Source organism: Glycine soja, chromosome 14, assembly GCF_004193775.1.
Source record: "Glycine soja cultivar W05 chromosome 14, ASM419377v2, whole genome shotgun sequence".
Lineage (NCBI taxonomy): Eukaryota > Viridiplantae > Streptophyta > Magnoliopsida > Fabales > Fabaceae > Glycine > Glycine soja.
Genome location: NC_041015.1, coordinates 48,760,074 through 48,784,377, shown reverse-complemented (window position 1 = coordinate 48,784,377; position 24,304 = coordinate 48,760,074). Strand labels below are relative to the sequence as shown.

At 33.2% G+C, this 24,304-nt stretch overlaps 3 protein-coding genes across 7 annotated transcripts; all 3 read right to left on the bottom strand.

Annotated features, from left to right (window-relative positions):
- Positions 1-3,307: 3,307 nt before the first annotated feature.
- Positions 3,308-8,578, bottom strand: LOC114383387 (protein FLX-like 1). Its single transcript, XM_028343052.1, has 4 exons — positions 7,869-8,578; positions 5,049-5,215; positions 4,676-4,761; positions 3,308-4,001 (listed from the first exon to the last, which is right to left on the bottom strand). Exons 1-4 carry the CDS (start codon positions 8,375-8,377, stop codon positions 3,909-3,911), a joined length of 855 nt encoding a protein of 284 aa, XP_028198853.1. The 5' UTR covers positions 8,378-8,578; the 3' UTR covers positions 3,308-3,908.
- A 4,765-nt stretch (positions 8,579-13,343) lies between these two features.
- Positions 13,344-19,161, bottom strand: LOC114384713 (transcription initiation factor TFIID subunit 15b-like). Of its 4 annotated transcripts, XR_003660760.1 has the most exons (8): positions 18,992-19,161; positions 18,832-18,910; positions 18,030-18,681; positions 17,550-17,700; positions 17,372-17,453; positions 15,351-15,559; positions 15,185-15,267; positions 13,344-13,620 (listed from the first exon to the last, which is right to left on the bottom strand). XR_003660760.1 is itself a non-coding variant. In XM_028344456.1 (6 exons), exons 1-6 carry the CDS (start codon positions 19,077-19,079, stop codon positions 15,445-15,447), a joined length of 1,167 nt encoding a protein of 388 aa, XP_028200257.1. In that variant the 5' UTR covers positions 19,080-19,161; the 3' UTR covers positions 14,936-15,444. The 4 variants fall into 4 exon arrangements, 1 of the variants encoding a protein (XP_028200257.1); XR_003660758.1 differs by having other exon boundaries at positions 15,185-15,559; XR_003660759.1 differs by lacking the exon at positions 13,344-13,620 and having other exon boundaries at positions 14,936-15,267.
- Positions 19,162-20,207: 1,046 nt separating this feature from the next.
- Positions 20,208-22,868, bottom strand: LOC114384714 (cinnamoyl-CoA reductase 1-like). Of its 2 annotated transcripts, XM_028344458.1 has the most exons (6): positions 22,644-22,853; positions 22,351-22,523; positions 22,088-22,273; positions 21,832-21,994; positions 21,067-21,253; positions 20,208-20,580 (listed from the first exon to the last, which is right to left on the bottom strand). In XM_028344458.1, exons 1-6 carry the CDS (start codon positions 22,750-22,752, stop codon positions 20,436-20,438), a joined length of 963 nt encoding a protein of 320 aa, XP_028200259.1. In that variant the 5' UTR covers positions 22,753-22,853; the 3' UTR covers positions 20,208-20,435. The 2 variants fall into 2 exon arrangements, with proteins under 2 accessions (XP_028200259.1, XP_028200258.1); XM_028344457.1 differs by having other exon boundaries at positions 22,351-22,868.
- Between the last annotated feature and the right edge of the window lie 1,436 nt (positions 22,869-24,304).

Genomic DNA, 24,304 nt, shown 5'->3' with positions numbered 1-24,304 from the left:
GTCATATATTTCCTCGGAATATAGCTTTTATTTGAAGGATCTTGGATTAAAGTAATGGATATTCCTTAAAAATGTTTGACATTGAAATGTTTACGACCTTTCATCAGAATGTTGATAATGTTAAAATTATTGATAAAAATGTTGAATTGTCGATACTTAGATTCAAGTCATGTCGATGGGTTATTGATTTTTGTAATTATTATTGTAGAAATTATATTTTTGGAATACATTTATTAGAATGCATGTAATTTGTAATTGGCAATAATGCTGAAACTTCATTAAGTTAAGCATGGCAATGAAACCCTTACCCATGGGTATCCGTTCAAACCCGTCCCAGTTTTGATGGGAAATATCCGAGTTGATCGGGTATAGGTTCAAGGATTAACCAATTTTTTTAATCGGGGATAGGGATGTCACTTTTCGTCCCATACCCATTCTTGTACTTGTCCTGATGATGAAATTATTAAAATTTTATTAATTACTTGTTATTTTTTTTTATAATTGTTACATAATTTTAGATTCTTTTATTGATAATTTTTGTAAACAAATGCACTGCAAATACAAATAGTTAAAAATAAATGTGTAACAATCAATTTTTTTAAATCAGATTTTCAATATAATTTTTTTTTACAAGTCTAATAGGGATGAGGATACCCGATACCCGAGGTACGGGGATGGGGTAACAAATTTTAACCTATCGGGAACGGCTACGAGTGTTGGGGAGTCGGGATCGGGGACTGGGGATGCAATACCCGTCTTCGTCCCGTTGTCATGTCTAATTTAAGTCATGTTGGTAAGATATTATTTGTGGGTTTTTTAGAATTTTTTTGGTGATGTGTTAAAATGAATTGTTCTTTGATCTAACTGAGCATTTCTTGGTAATTTTGTACATGAAAATAATTTAATAAAACTAACAAACCGTTAAAAAAGACTTCCTATTTATTAAAAACCTCTTATTCACTAATGATTTGAGGAATGATATTATAATTTGAGTTGCAAGTAGAGTTAATTTTATCAAATTATACAATTTAAATGTACAGGTAAGAGGGTTGTTAAGACAAAGTTCGGATTAACCAATTTTTTAGGTGTGAAATGTATTCATGCACAATGTATTGTCTTGCCTTTTTTGATTTAGTAGGCCAAACATGAGTTCCCAAAACAACTTACACTAAAAGATCATTCATCAGGTTGTGTTCAAATGTTGATCCTGAAGGAACAACATTGTCATGTACTCAAATTTTTGTCATGGTGAGATGTGTTCGTTACTATGCCCGTGGATGTAGGTCTATATGACCGAACCACATAATTCTCTTCTCTATTTTTATTGCTTCTTATATTTACATCAGAGATCTTTGAGTGAATATTTCCATACGAATATGGTTGGTATTAAAATGTTAAATAATATTAAACAACAAACAAGCTACCATTTATGTATTTTTTTAAAATTATTTTGAAATTTGTTGTGCAATTGTATTTTTATTCAGTATGAAAATTATACATAAGTTGGTAATGTCAAATTTTCTTCTCGCTGTTTCTGTATCAAGAAAAAGCAATGACAACTGATCCAACTCAGACCCTTATGGATTATCTCACTCCTACTTTGGGGAAAGCCAATGCCATCCAATTTCCTAATCTACCTAAGGGAGTCACATTTGACTTCAAGCATGGGTTCCTATAGATGTTGGAGAACAACCCGTTCAGTGGCCCTACCCATGAAGATTCTATATAGCACCTGAGGAAGTTCATCAAGTTGACCTACATAGTGAGACAAAATCGTGTACCAGCAAAGTACATCATACTCTGTTTTTCCTTTCTCTCTCAATGAAAAAACATGTGTAAAATGTTTATATTTACATAATTCTTCAATTTCCTATGTTCATAACTCTTCAAACAGCTATATGATTGCCACCTTGAAACGTAATATTGGATACTTGAATTATAACTCATTTAGGTAGACCTTTCAATATAGGTTCTTGACATGCTCGTCAAACATTGTTTGTATGTTGCTCGAATAGTTTTGATCATGCAGACTCAAGTGTGTTAAGCTATGTAAAATCTATACCATACAACCCATGAACTCAACAGTTACTAGACTAGTGGTGATGTATGTACAATCCATGAACTTGACAATTACTCGACTAGTGATAATTGTTATACATACTTAGTTTGTACACTTAAATTACATAACAATTATCTAATTTATTCTCTTTTAATGCTTCTTTTGACTTAAAAAAATAAGAATTTTTAGATTCTTTTGAGTTTTTATCGTAAGAATGCTAAAGTTAGTAAATTTACAATGTTTTGTTCTATTTTGTAGAGTTTTGATACATCAACAAAGGACTAGAAGTTGTTTGAAGAATTGGAGCAGCACAATGTGCGAGAAGCCAAGCTGGTAGTCGGCTATATCATACATGGGCAATAAGCGCGAATTTGGAGGCTTAGCGCGTGGTCACTTCAATCAACTATACTATACATGTGTGCTCAGGACGCACATGCAGGCTTAGCGTACAATGATTTTTCAAAAAGCATGACAATGCAACACATTTTGAAGGAAAAAGGAGGCACTGTGCTTTTTGGAGGGAGCCAACAATGGGGGCACGTTCTAAAGCAAAACATCCACTTTGAGGGCTCTTCTTTCATTTCCTTTGTTTCATCTCTTGTTTTGAGTTTCTCATGACTATGAGAGACTAACTTACCCATTGTTGAGGCTTAAATACCAAAAACTCTTTGATGTAATGATCTTTACTATCAATTTAATGTTATTTCAATATTATTGCTTCCTTTCTACATTTATTGCTTTGTTTATGGTTTAATCACCCATTTACATGTATGTTATAGGATTTTAATCATTGAAAAATGTTTCTACTCTAGGGAAGGAACTTATAGGTAACCCATGTTTAAGAATGGAATGGTATTATTTAGTCTTATCTATGCATCTTTATTCTTAAAGCAAGTTACTTGATTTAGCTTTCTAATGTATTAGGAGTGAAATCAAGTGATTTAAACTCTTTCACATCAAGGGTCATGATTAGAATAGTTTAGTTGGTGAAGATAATAGTTATAATAACCTTAAAAAATCTTTAACATTACATCAAAAATACTTTTGGTATGTTAAGCACCCAACAATTTTACAAAAAATCTACACCAAGTACCATTTTTCACACCCTAAGTGTTTATTTTTTTTCGTCCTTTATTATTGTTGAATTTTACATTTTTGCACTATTACTTTGAATATACTTGTTTTTAGTCATTCCTTTGCTTAGAATTCGGTATATATAAACTTTGAGCACAATCAAAATTCATGTGAACTCGATACTCAATCTTACTGTTTAGTATTACTATGATAAATTGATACACTTGTCAAGGAGTTAACAACTAATGGTGACCACTAGCTCCACACGGTCATGCACAATGCCTAAAGAATCAATTAGTCAATGTAATCTTCTCAAGGTTGAACGTGTACATATAGACCCAAAGAAAACACAAGAAGATACGATTTTTATCATCCCATACACAAATACACAAACACCTTGGGCTCAACTGACTTGATCGTCAGAGTCCTTTTTGTAAGTACCTCCCCAACACTGGAGTAGGAGATCAAAGATTCTACGAAGATCAGGAACTCGATCACAACTCATCGGAACTTAACCACAACTTGCCAAAATAGAATCTAAGAAACTTTTTATGCTTTTTACGAAACAAAAACTAGCTTTCTAAATTTGAACAAGTCTCATGAAAGAATTAAAGGAGATAAAGGAAAATTGAACCTGCGCAAACTACCTGAACATGTTACAATCGAAAATAAATAGTAAAGCATATATACAAGCTTAAGAATTTAAAACCATTTTGGGGGAGGGGAAGGAGATGGCAATGCTACATTCTCTTTAAAAACTAAAGCATCCCAAAGACTATCTAGGCACTTGTGTATGTTGCAGGTCATTCGGATAATGTAATGATGCTCCAGCTTCATGTGGAGAATGAGTGTCAACCACAGCTTGCAGCTGAAAAGTTTAGCAGATTTATTATCATCCTCCTAGCATCCCTCTATAGATGAGGTTATGTAGTGGTAATGTATTGGGAAGACTATCAAATATGGAAACAAAACAAAAATATCCACTTGGATGCATCCATTCAGCAGTCTAGTATTCAGGTTAGTTAGCAGAGCAAGTTTTTCTTCCAAGAGATAACATGACTTGAAAAAAATGAAAACAAAAAAGAAAGAAAGAAAGATAAGTTTAGATTGGCGGAAAATCGCAAATACCTATTTGTAAAGTTAGATACGACTGTCCGTTCTCAGAAATAGGTTTTTTAGAAGTTTAGATTTCAGATAATTATGTTAATAAACATTAAAATTTATTTTTTATTTTCAATTTAATAAAAGAATGTTCGAATTCAAGAATCATTAGTATTGCTGAGTTTTTTTCCATTGTTTAAGTGAATAGTGATTGATTATATTTCGGATGCAGGCTCAAGACTGCTTAAGAGTTCTCTTGATGTAAATTGATAACATAATTACTTCTAGGGTGTTGGGCTGGGCATTTAGGGAATACTTTGACACATGTAACCAAAACAAATATAACTTGCTTCTACGGCTTTTTGATGGATTTGAAGTGGATTAACAAAAAATGTGTGTTCATATAAATACATATAAAACTTGTAAGAGAGTGTCACATACCTGATGCATGCTATAAGAATCAGGAGGACATGTAATTCCTCCATATCCCATCTCAGGATTGTCATAGTTAGCAGGATATCCAGGATCTGCGTAAAGACAACTCCATAGATTTATAAGATGCGTTTAAGAATAATTGAAAAAAAATGTTTTAAGTATTTTTCTTAAAACTAAAAAATAATTCTCTGAATATATATATATATATATATATATATATATATAAACACATTATATCATAAAAACAGTCTCAAAGCTTATACAAATGGATTCAAACTTTCTAACTTGTTTTTCTTTTTTAAAAAATCAAACAGGTCCCTTAAGAACAAAGTTTAACCAAGTTAGCACATAAAATGAATGACCAAGATAGTCAAATTACTTGTTTTTGCATCTGCAGCCATCACAGCCCTTGCCCTTTTTTCTGCATTAGCCAAGTCAGCACGTAACTTTTCAACCTCGCGGTCCATAATAATCATATTGTTGTCCATAGCCCGTCTGTGCTCAAGGTTTCTAGCGTGTGTCTTCTTCTCAAATTCAATAGCATTCCTATATGCATCAGTAAATGAAAATTTAAAGCATGTACACTGCATGATAGATTAAATCTAACTAGATGCAGGAAAGATCACTCTTCCAACAAGAAAAGATAGAGTGGTTGAATTTGGAAGCTTGAATCAATAGAGACACAGCATTTACAAAATCTAGATAGATTAAATCTCATTTTGGTATAGGCTGCTAAGTAACTGAATCAGGGTTCAATATTAAAAATCAAAGCAAACAAAGAATGAGATATAAATCAGACATGCTTCTACACACATTGAACAATACCCATCAACATTAGTTTTCAAACAACTCTTCTGGGAGCTTCATCAGGGTATCATGAAGTTTCAGAGTTCAAAGGAATTCAGATGTCAACACAGCCCAAACCAGATTTCTGCAAAGGAATGAAAGAAAATAATAGTTTGACAGAAAAAAAAAATGTGACTTGGACATACGTTCTTAACATGATGCACTCGAATTCTGAGTGGATTTAGACAGGATTTTATCTAGTATAATTGTAAATATTCATAATATTCCAATAAAGTCACCCTTCCTTATATGATACTAGCCTACAACTGACCAGACCATAGTTGTATAACCTAAATCAGAAGTTGAACTTATCAACGGGCCAGTTCACCAGGTTAGAAGTATAATCTTGGGTTAAATAGTCATACTGGAAAAACCAATCAAACAAGGAAAAAATGTGGTATATAACAATAATTCATACCTTCAATGACATCAGTTATAATATTCAAAAGATATATAATTTAACATTCTGATAATAAAAAACAGATGGATACAGCAACAACAACAAAGTTCTTTTCCCACCAGGTGGAGTTGGCTATATGGATCAAACAATGCATAATGTTCTAATGAGAATCATGTCTACAGAAAGTCCATTGACCTCCAAATCCTTTTTTATGTTTTCATCTATAGTTTATCTCAACCTTCCTCTACCTTGAAAAATGGAGCTACTCTTCATCAGATCTAATCTGCTTAATAGGGTTTTTACAGGTCTTCTCCACACATGCCAAAACCACCCACTAAGATTCTACCATTTTTCTACAATAGGTGCCATCCCAACACTGAATTAAAAACTGAATGAAAAAGAAAGAAATTTAGGGTGTATCATATTTTTAATCATTTAACTGCCCTTTACTTTGGTTTTTAGTAAAATTGTTAAGTTTGTTCTTAGACTAAAACTGCTAATTCAGTATTTTCCTACTCATACTCAACTAAGTTTGCAACAAGGGAATTTAGGGTGCATGATACCTCCTCTCCATTCTTCTAAAATGGTGTTTCCTAGCTACAACAATGGTGTTATGGGAGAAGACTGTCATATGAAGCTCACTAGCTGTAGGAATGTTAACTTCGACAAAAATTTAAATGGTTCTACTAAAAACCAAAGTACAACAGGATTAAGTGACTCAAAAATTAAGCTGAGGGGAGTCATTTGAGAAAGTATGAAACTAAATGGAGGTAAATTGTCATTTTCTCAATAATTTATTAGAAATCTACATTACAGTCATTATTATCCAAACTCATTTATTACTGCAATTCAATTACATAACCAAAGATGAATAGTGGTCTAGTACTCTAGTTAGAATTTGAAAGGAAAAAAAAAACAGAAGCTAACTGGTAGTAAATGATGGTAATGTGGAGTCACTATAACATTGAAACTTGAAACAAGGTGGAAGACAGAGAGGACCATTTGCAGCAAATATCTGAGTTTGGAATGTCTTCTCAGAATCAAATAGTCTAGCTTGGAAACAAAGCAAAGACAATGGACCGATAATACATGATATATCCAGAAGCTGACAGAAAGAATATCAGTATTGTTAATGGCATGAGTCAAATGAAAGGCAGTAGCCAAAAGCTAAAAAGAACACCTGGGTACATGGGGTGTAAGGTGCCATATTGACATGTAACTCTCATTTTGAGGGGAAACAAAGATTAAAAACTAATGCAATGAAAGGAGTAGTGAAGGACAAACACAACGAACAAAAAAAGGTACTTGACTGTAATGTACATGATCTCAATGATCCAAACATGTGTTTCTATATCATTCTATGCTACAATTCATTCTAGAATCTAGTTCTGAAAGCTTTCTACCACATGCTCAAGGGAGGGAAACCTAACAACTAGCTAGGACAAACAAAACATGGTCCTTGCGAAAGATCTTTGTACAAACTACCTTGACAAGAAAATCACATCAAAAACACTTTATCTGTGTTTTAGTCCAAAGCACCTCAAATACAAATTCTCCAAAATGTATGCATTCACCCAAGGTTTTAAATTATAATCGCGGTTACAATCATGATTTCATCACAATCCTTACTTAATATAGTGAAAAAATGGCAGACGAATGCTGCTAATGCGACCACAGTTGTCTTTGCGTAGTCCCCAAAATCACTGTCAAACTGTTTTAGAAAACATTGCATTCACCCAATTACATTCAACAGCCAATTATAAGGCTTCGAGTTCAACCTTCCTTTTTTATTTTTTTCACCTCCAAGGCAAAAACAAAAAACAAAAAATGCAATATTCTCATTTTAAAGTCATTCTAACAATGCACCAACCCTAAAAAAAAATTATTCTCACAGAGCTATTAACACAAATTCACAAAAATAAAATTAACTAAATAATTAAATAAACAATTTACCTTCCTCGTTGAATCTCATGGCGCATGGCCTCTATATCGGCCTTAATCGCCGGCACAAACTGCGCCTCCGCGCGCGCCTTTGCAAGCTCGCTCTCCACGGCATGCAGTTGCGCCGCGAGCTCCTTCCGCTCCGCCACGAGCTCCAGCACGTCCGCCCGCACGCGATCCAGCTCGGAGCTCATGGCGGCGACGGCGCGGACCTCGGCGTCGACCTTGAGTGACTTCTCGTAGATCTCGCGCACCTCGGCGTCGCGCTCGGCCTTGACCTCGGCGGCAGTGGCGGAGAGGCGGCGGAGCTCCTCCTGAGTGGCGGCGAGGTCCTGCTTGAGCGCCACGTGGATGCCGGCGAGGCGCTGGTTGTCGCTGAGCAGGGCCTGGATCTCGCGGTGGCGCGCCTCGACGCGCTCCTCGAGGGCGCGGACCACGGCGGCGGAGGAGGAGGAGGAATGCGCAAGACGCGCCTCGTCGAGGCGCGTAAAGGAGGAGGGCGCGTGCTTGCGCCCCGCCATTTTTTGCAGTGTGCTTGCGATGCGTAACTAACTATGAGTGCGAGCGAGTTTCGTTTTCGTTTGAATTTGACTCAATGAATGAGTGAGTGAGTGAGTGAGTGAGTGAGTGAGTGAGTGAGAGAGGATAGAGACGCAGTGATAGTGTCACGCTAATTACACGCTTGTTTAGTTTCTTCCCTCTGTTTCAGTTTCAGTATCTCTCTTTGTTATGTGTTCTGCGCTGTTTTTAATTTTAGAGTTTTTTTATTAATACCTTCTAGTCTATTTGATTATTCTTCAAATTTAATTCTAGAGTTCTTTTTTTCAATTTTTAATTATTATAATTAAATTATTTCATCGGTTTTATTTACTAAAACATTCCTTTATTAGTTTTCATAATTTCTATAAACTGAATTTGTTAAATTATTTGGAATTCTTTTCTATTAAAAAATTGTTAATTAAAATACTTTTTATTTTTGAAAAAATTATTCAAAATTTATTAATTACAATATTCTCTTAAAATTCTATACCTTTATAAAAATTGGACTCATGAACCTTTTTACTTTTTTTCTACCTAAACTTGTTCTATACCTCTAATTATTTGATAATAAAATAAAGATTCAATGATTTTAGGTGAAAAAAATATGATAGAAGGTCTTAATTGTAATGATCAAGAAATTAAAAGGATAAATTTGAGTAAAAATAATATTAAAAAGTCAAAGTCATACATTAATTGGTCAAAAAATGACTTCATTAAATATTATAAATATCAATTGATACTTCTAATATTAAGATGTCAGTGATAACAATCCTATTTGAATTAGTAGTGTTTAAAACTTATCACATCCTCTTAATTTATCTAACTAGGCAACTAGAGATTAATTTTGAAAAGCTTAGCATATTAAAAAATTAATTGAAGGTATATACTCTTTTAATAATCATATCTTAGTGATAAAAGAAATTTAACTTAAAGACATTTTTTTTCTTTTACTTAAAAGTTACTTTAAAATTAAATTTCAAAATAAAATATTTAAAAATAATTTTGAAATTGTTAACAAAAGGTATTCATTGTTTGTCCCACAAGAATTAATTTAGGGTGACAAAGAGACTAAAGTATGTAGCTTATTTTCAAAAGTTAATTCAATTAGCTCTTTTTTAAAAGCTATTTTTTTTTTCTTATTTCCGTTTATAAAAGATAAACTCTTTAATAAGTTCTCTCTAAATGTGTTAGACACACTTTCTCCTTTTATTTTAACGAAAAAACTAAACCAAATACTACCTAATTAGATTGAGTTCAAATCTAAATAAACGATATAATCAAAATTTTATGTTATGTAAAAATCAAATTAAATCCTCCCTACCTCATCTTACCAACACTCCTATAGTGATGGAGTGAAAAGTTTTTTTTTCTTTTTCGATCAATGGACTGAAAAGCTTACGCCACTAAAAAAAACTCAATAAATAAAGTGAGAATTAATATTATAAATGCCAATGATTAAGTAGGAACGGGAATGAGCTCGTGTTTTCTCAGGCTTCTTTATCTGATTTTCAGGTTACGAGACGGGGTGAAAATGTTGGAATATTTTTAGTCTTTATTTTTTATAAGAAAGTTAAAAATTCACAGATTTATAATTTAAGATAATTTATCAAAAGTTTTAAAGATAAGTAAAATATTTGATTATTAGAAATTAAATAAAATATATAGGTCCATAATTAATTATTGATATAAGTATTCTTTGACATTTATTGTAAGATGTTTGTAATTATTCGTGAGGATCACTTCTTTCTCATTCGAAATCTCTTTTTGCAAAAAAAAACTTAATATTGGATGAAGAAAAGGATTTTATATAACGGTTTGATATATTGAAAATCATAGTTGAAGATTATGAGGGTTAAGTTGATATTTAAGAGGATTGAAGGGATTTTTTATGCGGAAGATCTTGAAGATTAGATTGATGGTTTATGTTCTCTCTCTATTATAACAACTTGATTATCTAGTTATTCTTTTTTTAAGTCATCTAGTTCATTTTTTACTTTTTTTTTTAATTTGAGCAAGTTTCATTCCCTTTTTTATATTAAATTGTAAGTGATTTTTTAATGCAATTTTTTTGTTACAAATATTCAAATTAACATTTAACGTGTATCTTAAAAACATTTTATTACTAGTTGAATTTTTTATGATTTCATTAAATAAGGTGAGTATATCTTTTAATTTTAGTGTCCAAATTATTTCTTACGGCGTGTGTTTATAGCTTCTTTAGGAAAAATTATTTAGTAGTACAAGACTAACACATGTATATGATCTCAATAAATCTTTATATAACACATATTTAAGTTATTCAATTCACAAGAAATATTAACACTCAACTATGTGTCATGTGGAGATTAATAGAGATCATGATAATCTAGAGCATTTAATAATTTTTTCTCTCTAACAACTTTGTGCACTCAACTTGAGATTTCATGTTTTGTTCTTCAATTTATTTTTCTTTGGAAATATGGTTTGGCTAACACATACAGCCTTCAATTGTATAAGAACCTACACCTTTCTCAATGATCAGTATAGTATGGAACTTTTCCATGAATTATTTTGCTTTCTAATTTGTACCATGTCCTATGTTCAATTTCTGAGGAGTTATTACAAGTACACTAGTGTAACATGAAATGGTTGTAAACATGTTTGAGAGAGCTATAATGGATCCCAAAGGTGTCATAACCATCTAGAGGGAAAACACAATTGTGAAGTGCTTGTAGAGCTATCAAAATGGGCCAACCCGACCCATGTGGGTTGGCCCGTAACAGATTGAGTTAAAAGTGGGCTAGCCCAACTCGGCCCACTTTTGTATGAGCTAACAAAATGCCAGCCCGGCCCGACCCATCACAGATTAGTGGGTTATGCGGGCTGACCCACTTTTCTGCCTTTTTTGTATAAAATAAAATAAAATTATTCCAAACAACTTAAAATAAAATCCAATATAAAAATCAAACTAAATCAAATTCAAACATTCAATATTAAAGTGATTGAAGTCTTCAAAATAAACATTCAACATTAAGATAATTGAAATTTAAATATCATCAAAAATAAACTTGAAATTAAACATTAGAGTCATGGAGTGTGAAATCCAGAACAACTTCCTCTTCTTTTCCAACATCATCATTAATTTCATCTACAAAGACAAAAAAAAAAAATATCATTGATAAGTCAAATAAATAAAACAACACACATTATTGTTATAATTATTTTAAAAATAATTATTGTTATGCTTTTACCCATTACTTCATATTGATTGTGAGTGAGAAATTATATAAATGTGAAATTTACTCACATTATTATTATAATTATTTTAAGAACAATTATTATGATTCTATGCTATAAAACTATACTCATATCTTTGATGATTTCAAAGTTAAGTTAATTATTTTATATTTTATTCTTCTTACTTATTTAAATATTAATAAATATGAAATATACATGTGATAAGAAAATACATTATAAGTTACTTTAATAAATCATAATATTTGATATATTGTATTTTATGATGATAACCCCATGAAAAGATTGATCATCAATATGTTTAATTTTAAAAGATATTCATAATACTTACAAATTTCATTTATAATGAATTATTTATAATAAATTATAAAATAATAAAAAATTTATTTTATAAATATTTTATAATGCAAAAGTTTGATGAACTTAAATTTAAATAATTATAAATTTATATTTACTATTTTCTTTTTAATTTATACACATAAGGAGCAAATTATGGAAATTTTTGATAGACTTAAATATGTTTGAAGATAATACCTGCTTACTTAAAAATATAATTAATTTTTTTACTCAATTTTAATGTAATTATATTTAATATGATATTAAATATTTAAAAAAAGATAAATTTATTGATATATATATATATATATATATTAAATAATATTAAATACCAATAAAATATTAAGAAATTATATTTTGAAGAAATTAAGAAAGGTGCAGGCTTTGCGTAGTTGCATTGCGAACCATTAACAAATTAACAATTGTTAATTCAATTGGACTTTGCTATTGTTTGATCTTGCTCCATTGAATGTGAATTGCCACTTGTGTTGTTAGCTACAAAATAAAAATTTAATTTTTTAACAATTATAAATTTATAATAATAATAAAATAATATATTATTTAAATTTGGTGGGTTGACAGGCTGGTCCACCAACCCATGGGTTGAGCCCACCTAACCCACGAGCTGAGTGGGTCGGACTGAAAAGTTGCCGTTACCGATTTTTTTTTTAAATTGAGCTTGACTCACCTCTAGTCCACAGTGGGCTGGGCTGCCCCACGGGCCGGAACTCATTTTGACGGCTCTATGTAACAGCCACAATTCTGCTACTTGCAATTCAACAAAACCGTACAGCAATCTCTCATTGTGGACTAAGATGGAATGAGTCATGAGCTGGGATCATGAGATAGGAAACATGCAAATCAGAGATGGGTATAGGAAACATGCAAAGCAGATATGGGTGAGTTAGGAGATCATCGTGGGCTTCTTCAAATTCTCTTTCTTTGCATTATGGGTGTATAAATGGTGTTCAATGAGGCCATTGGCTGAAACAAGACACAAAAGAAGAGAGAATATTGGTAAGTTGGAACATTTTTATTATCGAGAGTTCGCAGAGCTGTTTGAAGAGAGGAACTTTTGCAGTAGAGGACCCGGGCACCATCATTCAGTAGTTTCCATTTCCTTTTATATTAAAAAAAAAGTGTTAAAAATATATTAGTATTTTTGTTCAAATCATATTAAAAATACACAATTTGAAAAGGTAATGATCTATATATGTCAGATGTTGATATAAGGACTACGATAGTAAGTTTATATCAAATGTTTGATATAAAGTCATGACTCACTATCAATTTCTCTTGGCTCGTGGCAAACGATCTTTGCAATCACATGTTAGGGTTAAACATGCCCAAATCAATTTTTGTCAAACGAAAAAAATATTTTGCTGCACATCAAATTCTCATTCAATCATAACATTAACCGGATAATCAATTATTACATAAATGTTTTTTAACAATCAGTAGCTTTCGTTTCTTGCTACAGAACGCTTTTATGAACTAACAGATAAATAAGAACATACATCTTAACAAAATCTATCTACACTTCCGTATGGTGAACAAAACTTGTAACACTACTACTACAGCTTCCATCTATGCAATAACTTAGCCACGAAGCAAACAAACTCTGGCATGGCACAACAAAATTTCGGGCAGCTACCTACAAGAATTGATCAGATTCAGAGCCAAAGAAGGCCAACACACGACGTATTATTAATCAAATCAGAACACTAATGGAACACTATGAAACCTATTACAATTAGAAATAAATTTCTAACGTAACTTCACTCACTATTTACTCACAGTAAAAGAGGAAACAAACTAGATAAATTTTATTTTCTAAATGTCTTCTATGAGTACAAGCAGATATTTATACTCACTTCCTAATCTTATCTAATTGTTTAAGATAAAATCCTAATCATAACTTCCTAATCTTATCTAATTATCTTTTTAAAATAAAATACTAATCTTATCTAATTACTAACTAATTGACCCTTTATTTTTGACTTCTTACAACACCCTAGAGCACAAACGACAAAATTCCAGGCGACCTGCAAGGATCAATCAGAAGGAAACAAGGCCAAACACGGCATATTTTTTTATCCAATCAGAACACTAAGGTTTTCCTACCTATGAAACCATACATAGGCCAGAAACTAAACGGGCAAGTAATTGATCCAACTTACATAACCATTCAACTTACGGAAGGAAAGTTTTGCTAATGATAACAATAAGCAAAACCACCAAAAAAAATCTAGCAACTGTACTTAGACCTTAGTCATTAAACATTCGAAAGAATACTGCTATGAACATCCATAGCTAGAGGCTCACCATGCAGTATGCATAATCAGCATCCGTATTTCATATTTTGATAGAAGATAAAACAAATTGCCCAGGATTTCATGCATTACATGATATTATTTGCTAGCTTAAGTTATAAATGGTTCAAACCTGATTCAAATAGGCAATATGAAAATAAAAAGAAATCTTCAAAAACTCTTGGATGGTTAGTTATTTTAAAAAGATGAAGCAAACAAAAATAATAATAATTTAAAGATTTTAAGTAAAAGAAAATAGACAACAAGACCAAATTTGTTTAATTTTAAAAATAAAGAAACTTCATTAATTCAGAAAAAAAAATCAAGACCAAAATCACACATAATTCAAACTAAAGGGATAAAAAATGTACGACAAATGCTAGCAATACACTTTTCTTTTGAACACATTCACTATTATTAGTTAAAATTTATTGAAAATCACAAAAATTTGTAGATCTCACTTCTTATTTAATGAGTCCCACTCATTATTTTATAGCTTCAAAATAAAATTTAATTAATAGTAGATAATGTGTTAGATATAAATGTGTTGCTAGCACTCCTCGAAATGAGGATAATTAAGCATATAACACTTTTGCAAAATACATGATTGTACAGCTTGTATTATATGTGTTAAGGTTAAATGCAACACTGCCAACATGTAGCCAGGAACAATTTTTTCTAGAAAAGAAGCAAGCAAATTACAGCTCAAATATTCTCAACTTGGGATTTATTGATACATGAAGCATGACTTAACATAAAACATTTCATTAATGCCACCACCTGATTGAACCAGATGCCGCATGGGACGAGCTAGAGAATAGGGATTCAAGCATTTATCCACAAAATGACACGATGTTCAAATTCTAAGCAAGAATAGAGCATGTTTCCAATGCAAGTAGCACTCACCAGAAACAATCAAACTACCTCGGCAGCTTGGAGACTACCACTTGCCTCTCTAAAAACATTCACATGCTCAAATTAATCCCTGCCTAAAATTAAAAATCCTCCAACGAGTGACAAACAAAACCAGAAGGAGCAAAGAGGTCTTGCTAAAAGTAAGTGAACAACCTACCTCTTTGCTTCCATTTCAAGTTACCAACCAACTGAATACAACAAATTCCTCAGACCATAAACCATAGTACATAAAATGTTCACTATTGAAGCCCTCAGTATGGATGTGATCGATTCCCACCGTAATTATCACGCCTATCAGGCCCAGAACTGCCTCCATCTCTATAATTGTCTCTGCGTCTATCTCCACCATAGCCACCCCTATTGCCCCTATAGAATTTTCAAAAATAATGTTAAACATAAACAAAAAAATTAATACATTCATCTGTAAACACCAACATTTATTTGTAACTTGGAAAGTCATTTGTATAGTCAATAATTACCTTCAAAACTGTTATAGTGCAAAAAAAAATACATCCCAATCTAATCAACTCAACCTCTAGAATAAAACTCAACTGTAGCCTTTTCATTAATCTATTGTAATTTTTTGTGTCTCATTCAGGCACTATTCAAATGTGATTTTCCCCACTTACAATGACAGACATCCACAACAAAATAATGAGCAAGTTCAAAGATTTATAACAAGATTAATCAGCCATCACCTGATATCTATATTTTAGGCATTCTAATCAAATCAATAATCACAACTAATGGAGACACTAGATTTCTAGTTAATAGTATAACTATATAAACTTTTAAATTGGTGGGATGTCTGCTATACTAAAGCTTATGGACACCATAAATAATTTAAATTGTCCACACATAATTGCTAAAAAAAATACCCAAAATTAAAGATATATTCATCATTAATTATATAAATTTTTTGACACGCATCACTATTAGTTTAAGGCATATTTACCAAGTCAATAATCAAACAGAGCAATATCAAAGCAGGGAAATGGACATGGCTGGAAATAAAACAACATTTTCCGGGAACTTGCCAAAGAAGAGCAAATAGCAAATAAAAAAGAGTAACACATAACGAAAAACAATTGTCTACCAAGTTTGTACACTAGGCCATCTATGCACCAAAATAAAAATAAATATCAGCTTGGAATGGGTAAAAGATGTTAATGAGAAAGAAAATGATTAAAAGAAGCAAAACAGAGGTGACAGCACAGAGTCCTGAGTGCAGAGACTGGGGCAGCTGGAAAGAGGACAAGTTTGGCCAGAAAACACTTGTTTTAGGAGTTAGTAAAAAAACACATAGCTGGATCATTCATATTAGAGGGGGGAGTGCAGGAGACAACAAAAATCACCAAAATGTACTAAAAAATACAAAACAAAAGAGGGACAAAGTGGTGTTTTTACTGATGGGGTTAAAGTAGCAGCTGCAATTTCAGGCAGCAGTTTCTACTCCGTTAAAACACACCATGATGCTCCACACTTCGACATCGTGAGGAGGTCAAACAATCAATGCTGTGACACCACAGAAATATGTTTTACACTTCTACTACTCTGCCAGGTTCTTCTTGAGATATATCAATTCATTTTATGGGTGTAGCTTTTTTTTAGGATATATCATTTAAAAAGTTCTAGACAAAATAAATATTCAAATAAGATTTATTGATTTTTAAGCATACAACAGTAATCCAGAGAAAATATGAGGTTTATTCATATGCATTTTAGAAAAATAAGATTTTTAACCTGCTCAAGGGCATCCTGGCCAAAAAATAAAAACGGGAGAGGAAAATATTAACCCCCAAAAGAATCAAACAGTAGAATCTAAAACATATTGTTTACCTATTTTTCAAATTCTAACAAATGAATCCCAGCATCAACCCAATGAATATATTTATGCATAATCTTTTAAGGTTATACAGAAAATTGGTATGAATATTTTTTTATATCGTTATCATTATTATTAAATGTGGTGGTGGAGCGCGTGCAGCCTAAATATGCTACTACTATGTCATCATTAAAAGAGGAAATCAGAACCTAGAAAACACTGAAATAACAATCACACAGCATTTACATACTGACTCTGACACTGCTACAGCTAAATATTTCAAGAGCAGTCATTTTCATTGACAAAATAAACGCAGTCAACATCAATGTGAAAAATGATAAATAATGGAATACCCATGGTTATATGCAGGCAGAGCTTTTGGAGCAGATTTTTCTGCCATTGCAACATTTATTTTGTAACCCCTCAAATCATAATCTGCAATGAAAGATCAATGGTAAGTGCATGTTCATAATAGAAGATAAACAATAAGTATCTTAAAAACAAGAGAGTAGTAGCAGTTAGATCAAGTACTATTGTAAAAACTGCCAGCAGAATGAGCTGCAGAAGGATCTTCGTAGACAAGACAACCATCACCCTTGTTGTTTCCTTTCTCATCAGTGTATAGCTTTATGTTCCAAGGCCACTGGTCTTTATACCCCCTCTTCTGTTTTATTCTTCCAACCTAAACAGTTACAAAGACATGTGAGTATGAGACTTGACACATTGCCAAAATCAGATATACATATACAGGAATCAAAATCTATAGCATGTTCTGTCTCTGGAGTCCCCAAGAGAAATGAACAAATATGCTCAGGAAGCCAGGGGGTCAACTATTTCTTGCGTAAATAAAGCAGAATTCGCAGATATACACATGCATGCTCAATTGCTCAGTGAGCAAACGGATAATAAGTTAATTTACTCTGAAAAAGGGCATTATCATGCAAACCATAGCTCAAAGAACAAATAACTCTTTATAGAGCTGGTGCAGAAGTCAACAGATCAGAACATTACTTGTCCAATGCCTCCAAAAAGTTCTCTCAATTCTTCAATAGTCACATCTGGCGGTAAGTTTGATATGTAGATTCTAGAGTTGTCACAGGAATCCCCACAATTCTCATCACATTGCTTCACCTTAGCAGGGGGCTCAGCAGGAGCTCCACCAAATCCACCTTGACTACCAGCACCATAACCACAGTCATTTCCAACTGGTGGCCCTGACCTACCACCATATCGTGCATCAGCTATATTGTTGCCGCCACCATAACCACCAGCATTACTCCCATATGATGGAGGATAAGATGCAGGCCCACCCACATAGCTAGCAGGCGGAGGAACCGCATCAGTTTCATAATTTGAATTCCCACCATAAGAATTGTACGCAGGTGGGTAGTTTCCACCAGCACCACCATCATCAAAACCTTGACTACCACTGAATGAACCACCTCTATTGCCTCCCCCACTTCTACCACCATTGTTATTACCCCTACCACTGTTATAGCCATTACCTCTTCCTCCATCAAAATTACCAGATCTACCCCCACGACTGTTACCATGTCCCCCTCTATTATAACCACCACCTCCCCCACGGTCATTAGCACCAGCAGGAGATGGAGCACCACATTTGTTACATTCGGCCCTTCTCGCAAAGTTCAAATTCCCACAACTATAATAATAATACCAAATTTCCAATCAAATGCATAAACATAAGAATCATCAGGTGTATAATATATCCACAGTTCCAATTACTGAAAACACAATATTTTTCCAGAAAATAAGAAAGGTAAAATTCGAAAGGCAGGGTAAAATCTCAAACCTTGGGTTAGGGCAACGCCAGTCTCCGTCTCTACCACTTCCGCCACCGCGGCCGCCACCTCGTCCACCACGATCTCCGCCTGTTGCAATGAAAATAAAATTAAGGCATTTTACGATTGAAGAAAAAGAAAAGGAAGAAAAATAGAGAGAATATTGCAAACCTCGACCACCGAATCCTCCACCTCCTCGACCACCATGACCGTATCCAGCGCCTCCGTAGCCGCCCTCTTGATCGTACGCTCCAGACATGATCCGATTCCGGTGAAAGAGAGAGCGAAAGAGAACTTGTATGTGTACAAGTGCAACTACAGGGAACCGAAAGTCTGAAACTGATCTTAAATATTTAATTTTAATGTGGGTTCAATTATTCAAACATAAAAACAAATTAATTTAGCTTGCATCAATTTGAATTCACTATCACTTTATACCCCTAGTTTCACATTGCATAACAAAGTAAAAGTACTATATAAAATATAGACTTATATGTAACTTTGATTCTCATATTTTATTTGATCCATAAATTTAATTTCTCTATTTTAAAATTGTAAGATTTGATTTTCTTAATTTAAAAAATCCGCAATTTCAGTTGCTTATTTGCTTATTTCAAAATATAAAATTTTGGTCTTCATATTTTAAAAAATCCACAAATTTAATTTTCATATTTTAAAAAATCTACAATTTTAATTTATTCTTTAATTTTACATGCTTTATTTCTTACTTTATAATTAATTACACCATTTGTTAATGGTACCTTAAATAATGTATAATTTGACCAAAAGATAAGAAATAAATGAAGATAAAATTGAGAATTTAATCAAAATTATGAAATTTCTAAAATAGGAATACTAAATATTTGTATTTTGAAATGAAAATACTAAAATCACGGATGTTTTAAAATAAAATGATTAAATGTCTTAATTTTAAAATTGAAAATAAAAATTATAAATCAACTAAAATAAGAAAGATCTAAATTACATTTAAGCCTAAAATACAGGCAGAAAGGAATGAGGATTCGAATTGAAATTTTTGGGAATAAAACTCCACAAAAATTCTCCTTTAAAGTGAACAAAACTTAAAACTAAAAATAAGATGAGGCATAATGTTATTTTTAATCATAAATTTGCTCATGATTTAAAATTAATGTTATTTTTAAATTCATGTTAATGTTATACAGTATATTATATTTATAAAGTGTCCTATAAATTTTAAAATTTAATATATTGCAATTTCCTGGTGTCGTATCTTCAATTCCTAGATTATTTCGCACATGATTATAATTACAAACAGTTAATGTGAAATGCAATTCCTTGTGTGTTTAGTGCAAGAAGAAATGTTATGGAAAATGTTGGAAATGTCCATGAGAGCCAGAGCCAGTGATATTCAAGTCCTTAACCTCTCCCCGTCTATTCTAGCTTTTATTCCTTATTAATAATAATAAGAAAAAAAGTAGTAACAGATTGACAATACATATTGAGTCAGCCTCAATTTGCATTATTGAGGAAACAAATTATACACACTTTGTGTCACAAGTGCTCATATTGCAAACATCACAAATCTACACTCTAATATAACTCTAACACAAGTTCTAAATAGCAGCAGCATCATTTAAGAAAGGAACCCTTTGCTCTTCAAATCCTCTACAGCATCCTTAATAATCTTCTCCATTGGAATGAATTGCAAACCCAAATCCATCAGTTTCTTTGCTCCATCCTTTGTTCTTAATAATCCCGGTTGGGTATCTCGTTGCATCCTTTAAGGGAAGATGACACAGTACAAAGTAAGTTCTGTATTAATGATGACTAGTAGCATTATTATATCAACCTGATATTTTGATTATGAAAACAATATACAGACAAGTCTAAAAGAACTACTCAGCTTCAAATGCTACTCTAACTAATCACTTCCTCATTTTGAATGTTTTGAGAAAGAATGGAAGGTGTACTCTACAGCATGCACTATCCATTGCAGCAAAAGCCATTTAGGGTACAGAACAGTTCATAACTCATAAGAAACCACAACCAGAAGAAGATTGATGGCAAACAAGATAGATTAGTTAGTGCATTACTGAAAACCATTGCTCTTCACATGAACCAAATTGCTTGGCATTCAAATAAGAATAAGAATTTCTTCAACAACTCATTCAAGAATCCAGCAGCATCGTTAACTCCTTAATTACCTACCAAAAGATGATTGCATAGTATTGCCAATACATCTATCAAGTGTGTAGCTTACTTACTTAGGCACATTATACTCTGGATAAAGTTCAGCAACTTTTGCCACAAAGTCACCGTAGTGAGAGATAGCTTCAACACACAGATGCCTACCAGCCGCTGATTTGTTCTCATACACCAAAACATGTGACAATGCTACATCCTTAAAGTGGACCGATCCCATAAAAAAGTCCTCATATGTTTCAGCGCAGCCTGCAACACAACATAGTAAATATCACAAATTCTCAGTAACCCCCCAAAAAATTATAAGTTGGGAATAATTTATAAACTGTTCAACATTAGTATTTGGATCAACAACAATTAACACTTGGTGGAGCGCAAAATACTTATGAAAAGATTATAGCAAAATCAAACAAACGTACTATCCATTAGCAGAGCTTATAAAAAAGAATCTCCACCATGACCAACATTCTTGCATACTTTGGTAACAACAAAAATAACTTTATCTTACTAGATGAAGTCAGCTACATAGATTGCTTGACAGTCAATGGGCTCAGTTAAAAGTCAAATTCTTTATTATACTATTCATCATAAGATCCCTTTTAATAATTTCCTTAGATGTCTTTCTTGGTCTCTCTCGACCCCTTTTCACATGGCTAAAAAAATCATGCAATCTACTCTTAACTCTTCTTGCCGGTGGCTCTTGGATACTTTGGTTTTTAGGACTTCCCTGATTCACACAGCAATTAAAAATTCCCATTAACATCAAAGACACTTCTGCAGTAATGTTTGCAAAAAAAAAAAGCAATTGATTAGCCACCTATCATTACCTTGAAGAAGGCGCACAAGCATGACCATGCTTGCATTAAGCCTTGGTGGAATAACAGGACCCATCACAGTGCCAGGATTTACCACCACAACATCCAAATCATTCTCCTTGGCAAAATCCCAAGCAGCTTTCTCAGCCAAAGTCTTCGACAACGGATACCACAACTGTTCCACACACACAAAAACACAAACACTTAACACACACCCAGAAAAAAAAAAAAACAAAATGAAAATGAAAAATTGAAAACCCTCTCTAACCCCCTTTTGCTTGGAATATTCAACGTCGGTCCAGCATTCCTCCGTCTTGGCAACATCACCGGGCCAATTGGGGCTCGGCGTAACCGCGGAGATGGAGGAAGTGAGCACCACGCGCCGCACCCCTGCCTCCTTCGCCGCCGTGAGCACGTTCATGGTTCCCTTAATCGCCGGGTCCAGAAGCTCCTTCTGCATTGAAACCGAAATGGGGTCATGCAAAAACCTCAAAAGATTAAAGATTTAAGAGAATTTTGGTTAAACAAGACCTGGGGGTCGTGGACTTGGTCGACAATGCAGGGAGAGGCGAGGTGGAAGACGCCGTCGCAGCCGCGCACGGCGGCGAGGACGGTGTCGTGGCGGAGGAGATCCATCTGGAAGAGGCGGAGGCGTGTGGACGCTCCGTCGAGGGATTGTAGATGCTTCGTCTCGGCCTCATCGTCTGTTGTTAGTGAGAAGAAGGAAAAGCAAATTAATTTAGAAAGGTTGTGTTGTGTTGTGTGAGAGTTGTAATAATAATAATGAAATGATGAATGAATGAAAGAGTGTGGATTGTAAAAACTGAGATTTTGGACGGTGGCGTGAACGGTGTAGCCGCGATCCAAGAGGAGATGGACGAGCCATGAACCAATGCAGCCACTGCCGCCGGTCACACATACCACCTTCTCCATCCTACGACAGTGTCACTGTCACCCTGTTGCTGTTGCAGATAGATAAACTACTCTTTTGTGTGTTGTAACAACCTCGAGTTTTTATTATTATTATTGTTGTTGTTCTAGTGTACTAATATGCTACAGCTAGTAGCTTGAGGATTCGAGTGTTTTATGTCCAATCTGAAATTCTCATGATAAATCTACTAAGTTATTTTTACATACAATAGGCTATGCAGTGAAGTTTTACACTTTCCTTCAATATTATTAACTTGAATAATAAGTTGTTAATTTTATAAGAATTATTTTAAAAAATATACTAGCCATTTTTTTTTTAAGAATACTAACCAAATTTTTTAATTAATTAGTAATAAATTTTTATATTTTCTTCCGCAAACAAAATCATACCATTAACGATAGTTGATAATATATTTGTTGGAATACAAATAAAGTTATGAGAGCTAACATGAAATATTGAAGTCCTAGTTAAGTTGGGAGCAATAATACTGATATGTCTCTCTACAAAACTCATATGAGTGTTTGAAGCTAGTGATATAGATATCTTACACTTGGTTAATAAAGCATGGAAAACATTGTGTCCCTTTTTTACATATTTGATATTGTCCTTGATCAATTTGTAATTTGTTTCGAAGACAACATTTGTTAACTAGAGTTGTTGTATCCATTGAATGGCTTGGTGGAGAGCAAAAATCTAAGTTTCCTTCCTGAGGTTGAGGAATTATTGGAAAAAGTTGAGTTCGAGCCTTGATGTAAGTGCCAAAATCATCCCACAAACATAAACCAATGTCAAAAGAGTTCTGATCCTTAAACATGGCAGCATCTATGTTACATTTAATATAAAGCCTTGTGGAGGAGGAGACCATGTATGAGGTAGGAGCTGCAATGGGAGTTGGCATTACAAATGAGCTTTTGTTGCGAGCTGAGAGCCATTTTGAAAAATATTGAAGAGCTTGGGAGACTACTATTGTTGGAGATGAATCAATATTGCCCCACACTTTATTGTTTCAATTTTTCCAAACTCCAAAGAATAACCATAATCTTGGTTCTTTCTTGATGTTAAAGATGGAGAAGCAAATCAAACATAAATTCTTTGTAACTTTCAATTGAATGGTTTTTGGAGTTGATCACGGTCCATAAACATTTTCAAAAGGGTAAGAACAAAAACATCAATTAGGAGGGTAACTTACACCTTTGGAAATTAGTTTTTCAGAAGTTGACAAACAATGTTTAAGAAAATGCCACAGAGAATGCTTAAATTTTGGAGAAACATTTGACTCCCAGATTAGAGACCAATTATCTTGAACTTTAAATGATCATTGCTCAACAAAGAATCCATGATATGAGGATAAACAATTCAAACAAAATAGAAATCATTTGAGATGAATTTTCAAATTTGTTTGTCTTCGTCAAAGGGATCAAGAAGCGGGATGGATAGAATGGCAGAATGTAAAAAAGATGTTTAACAAGTCGGCTTGTCTCACTTGCCAAAAATGACAAGATGGACAAGATGATTCAACTCTCCAATTAGTGTTGACCATCCTTGCTTAACTCG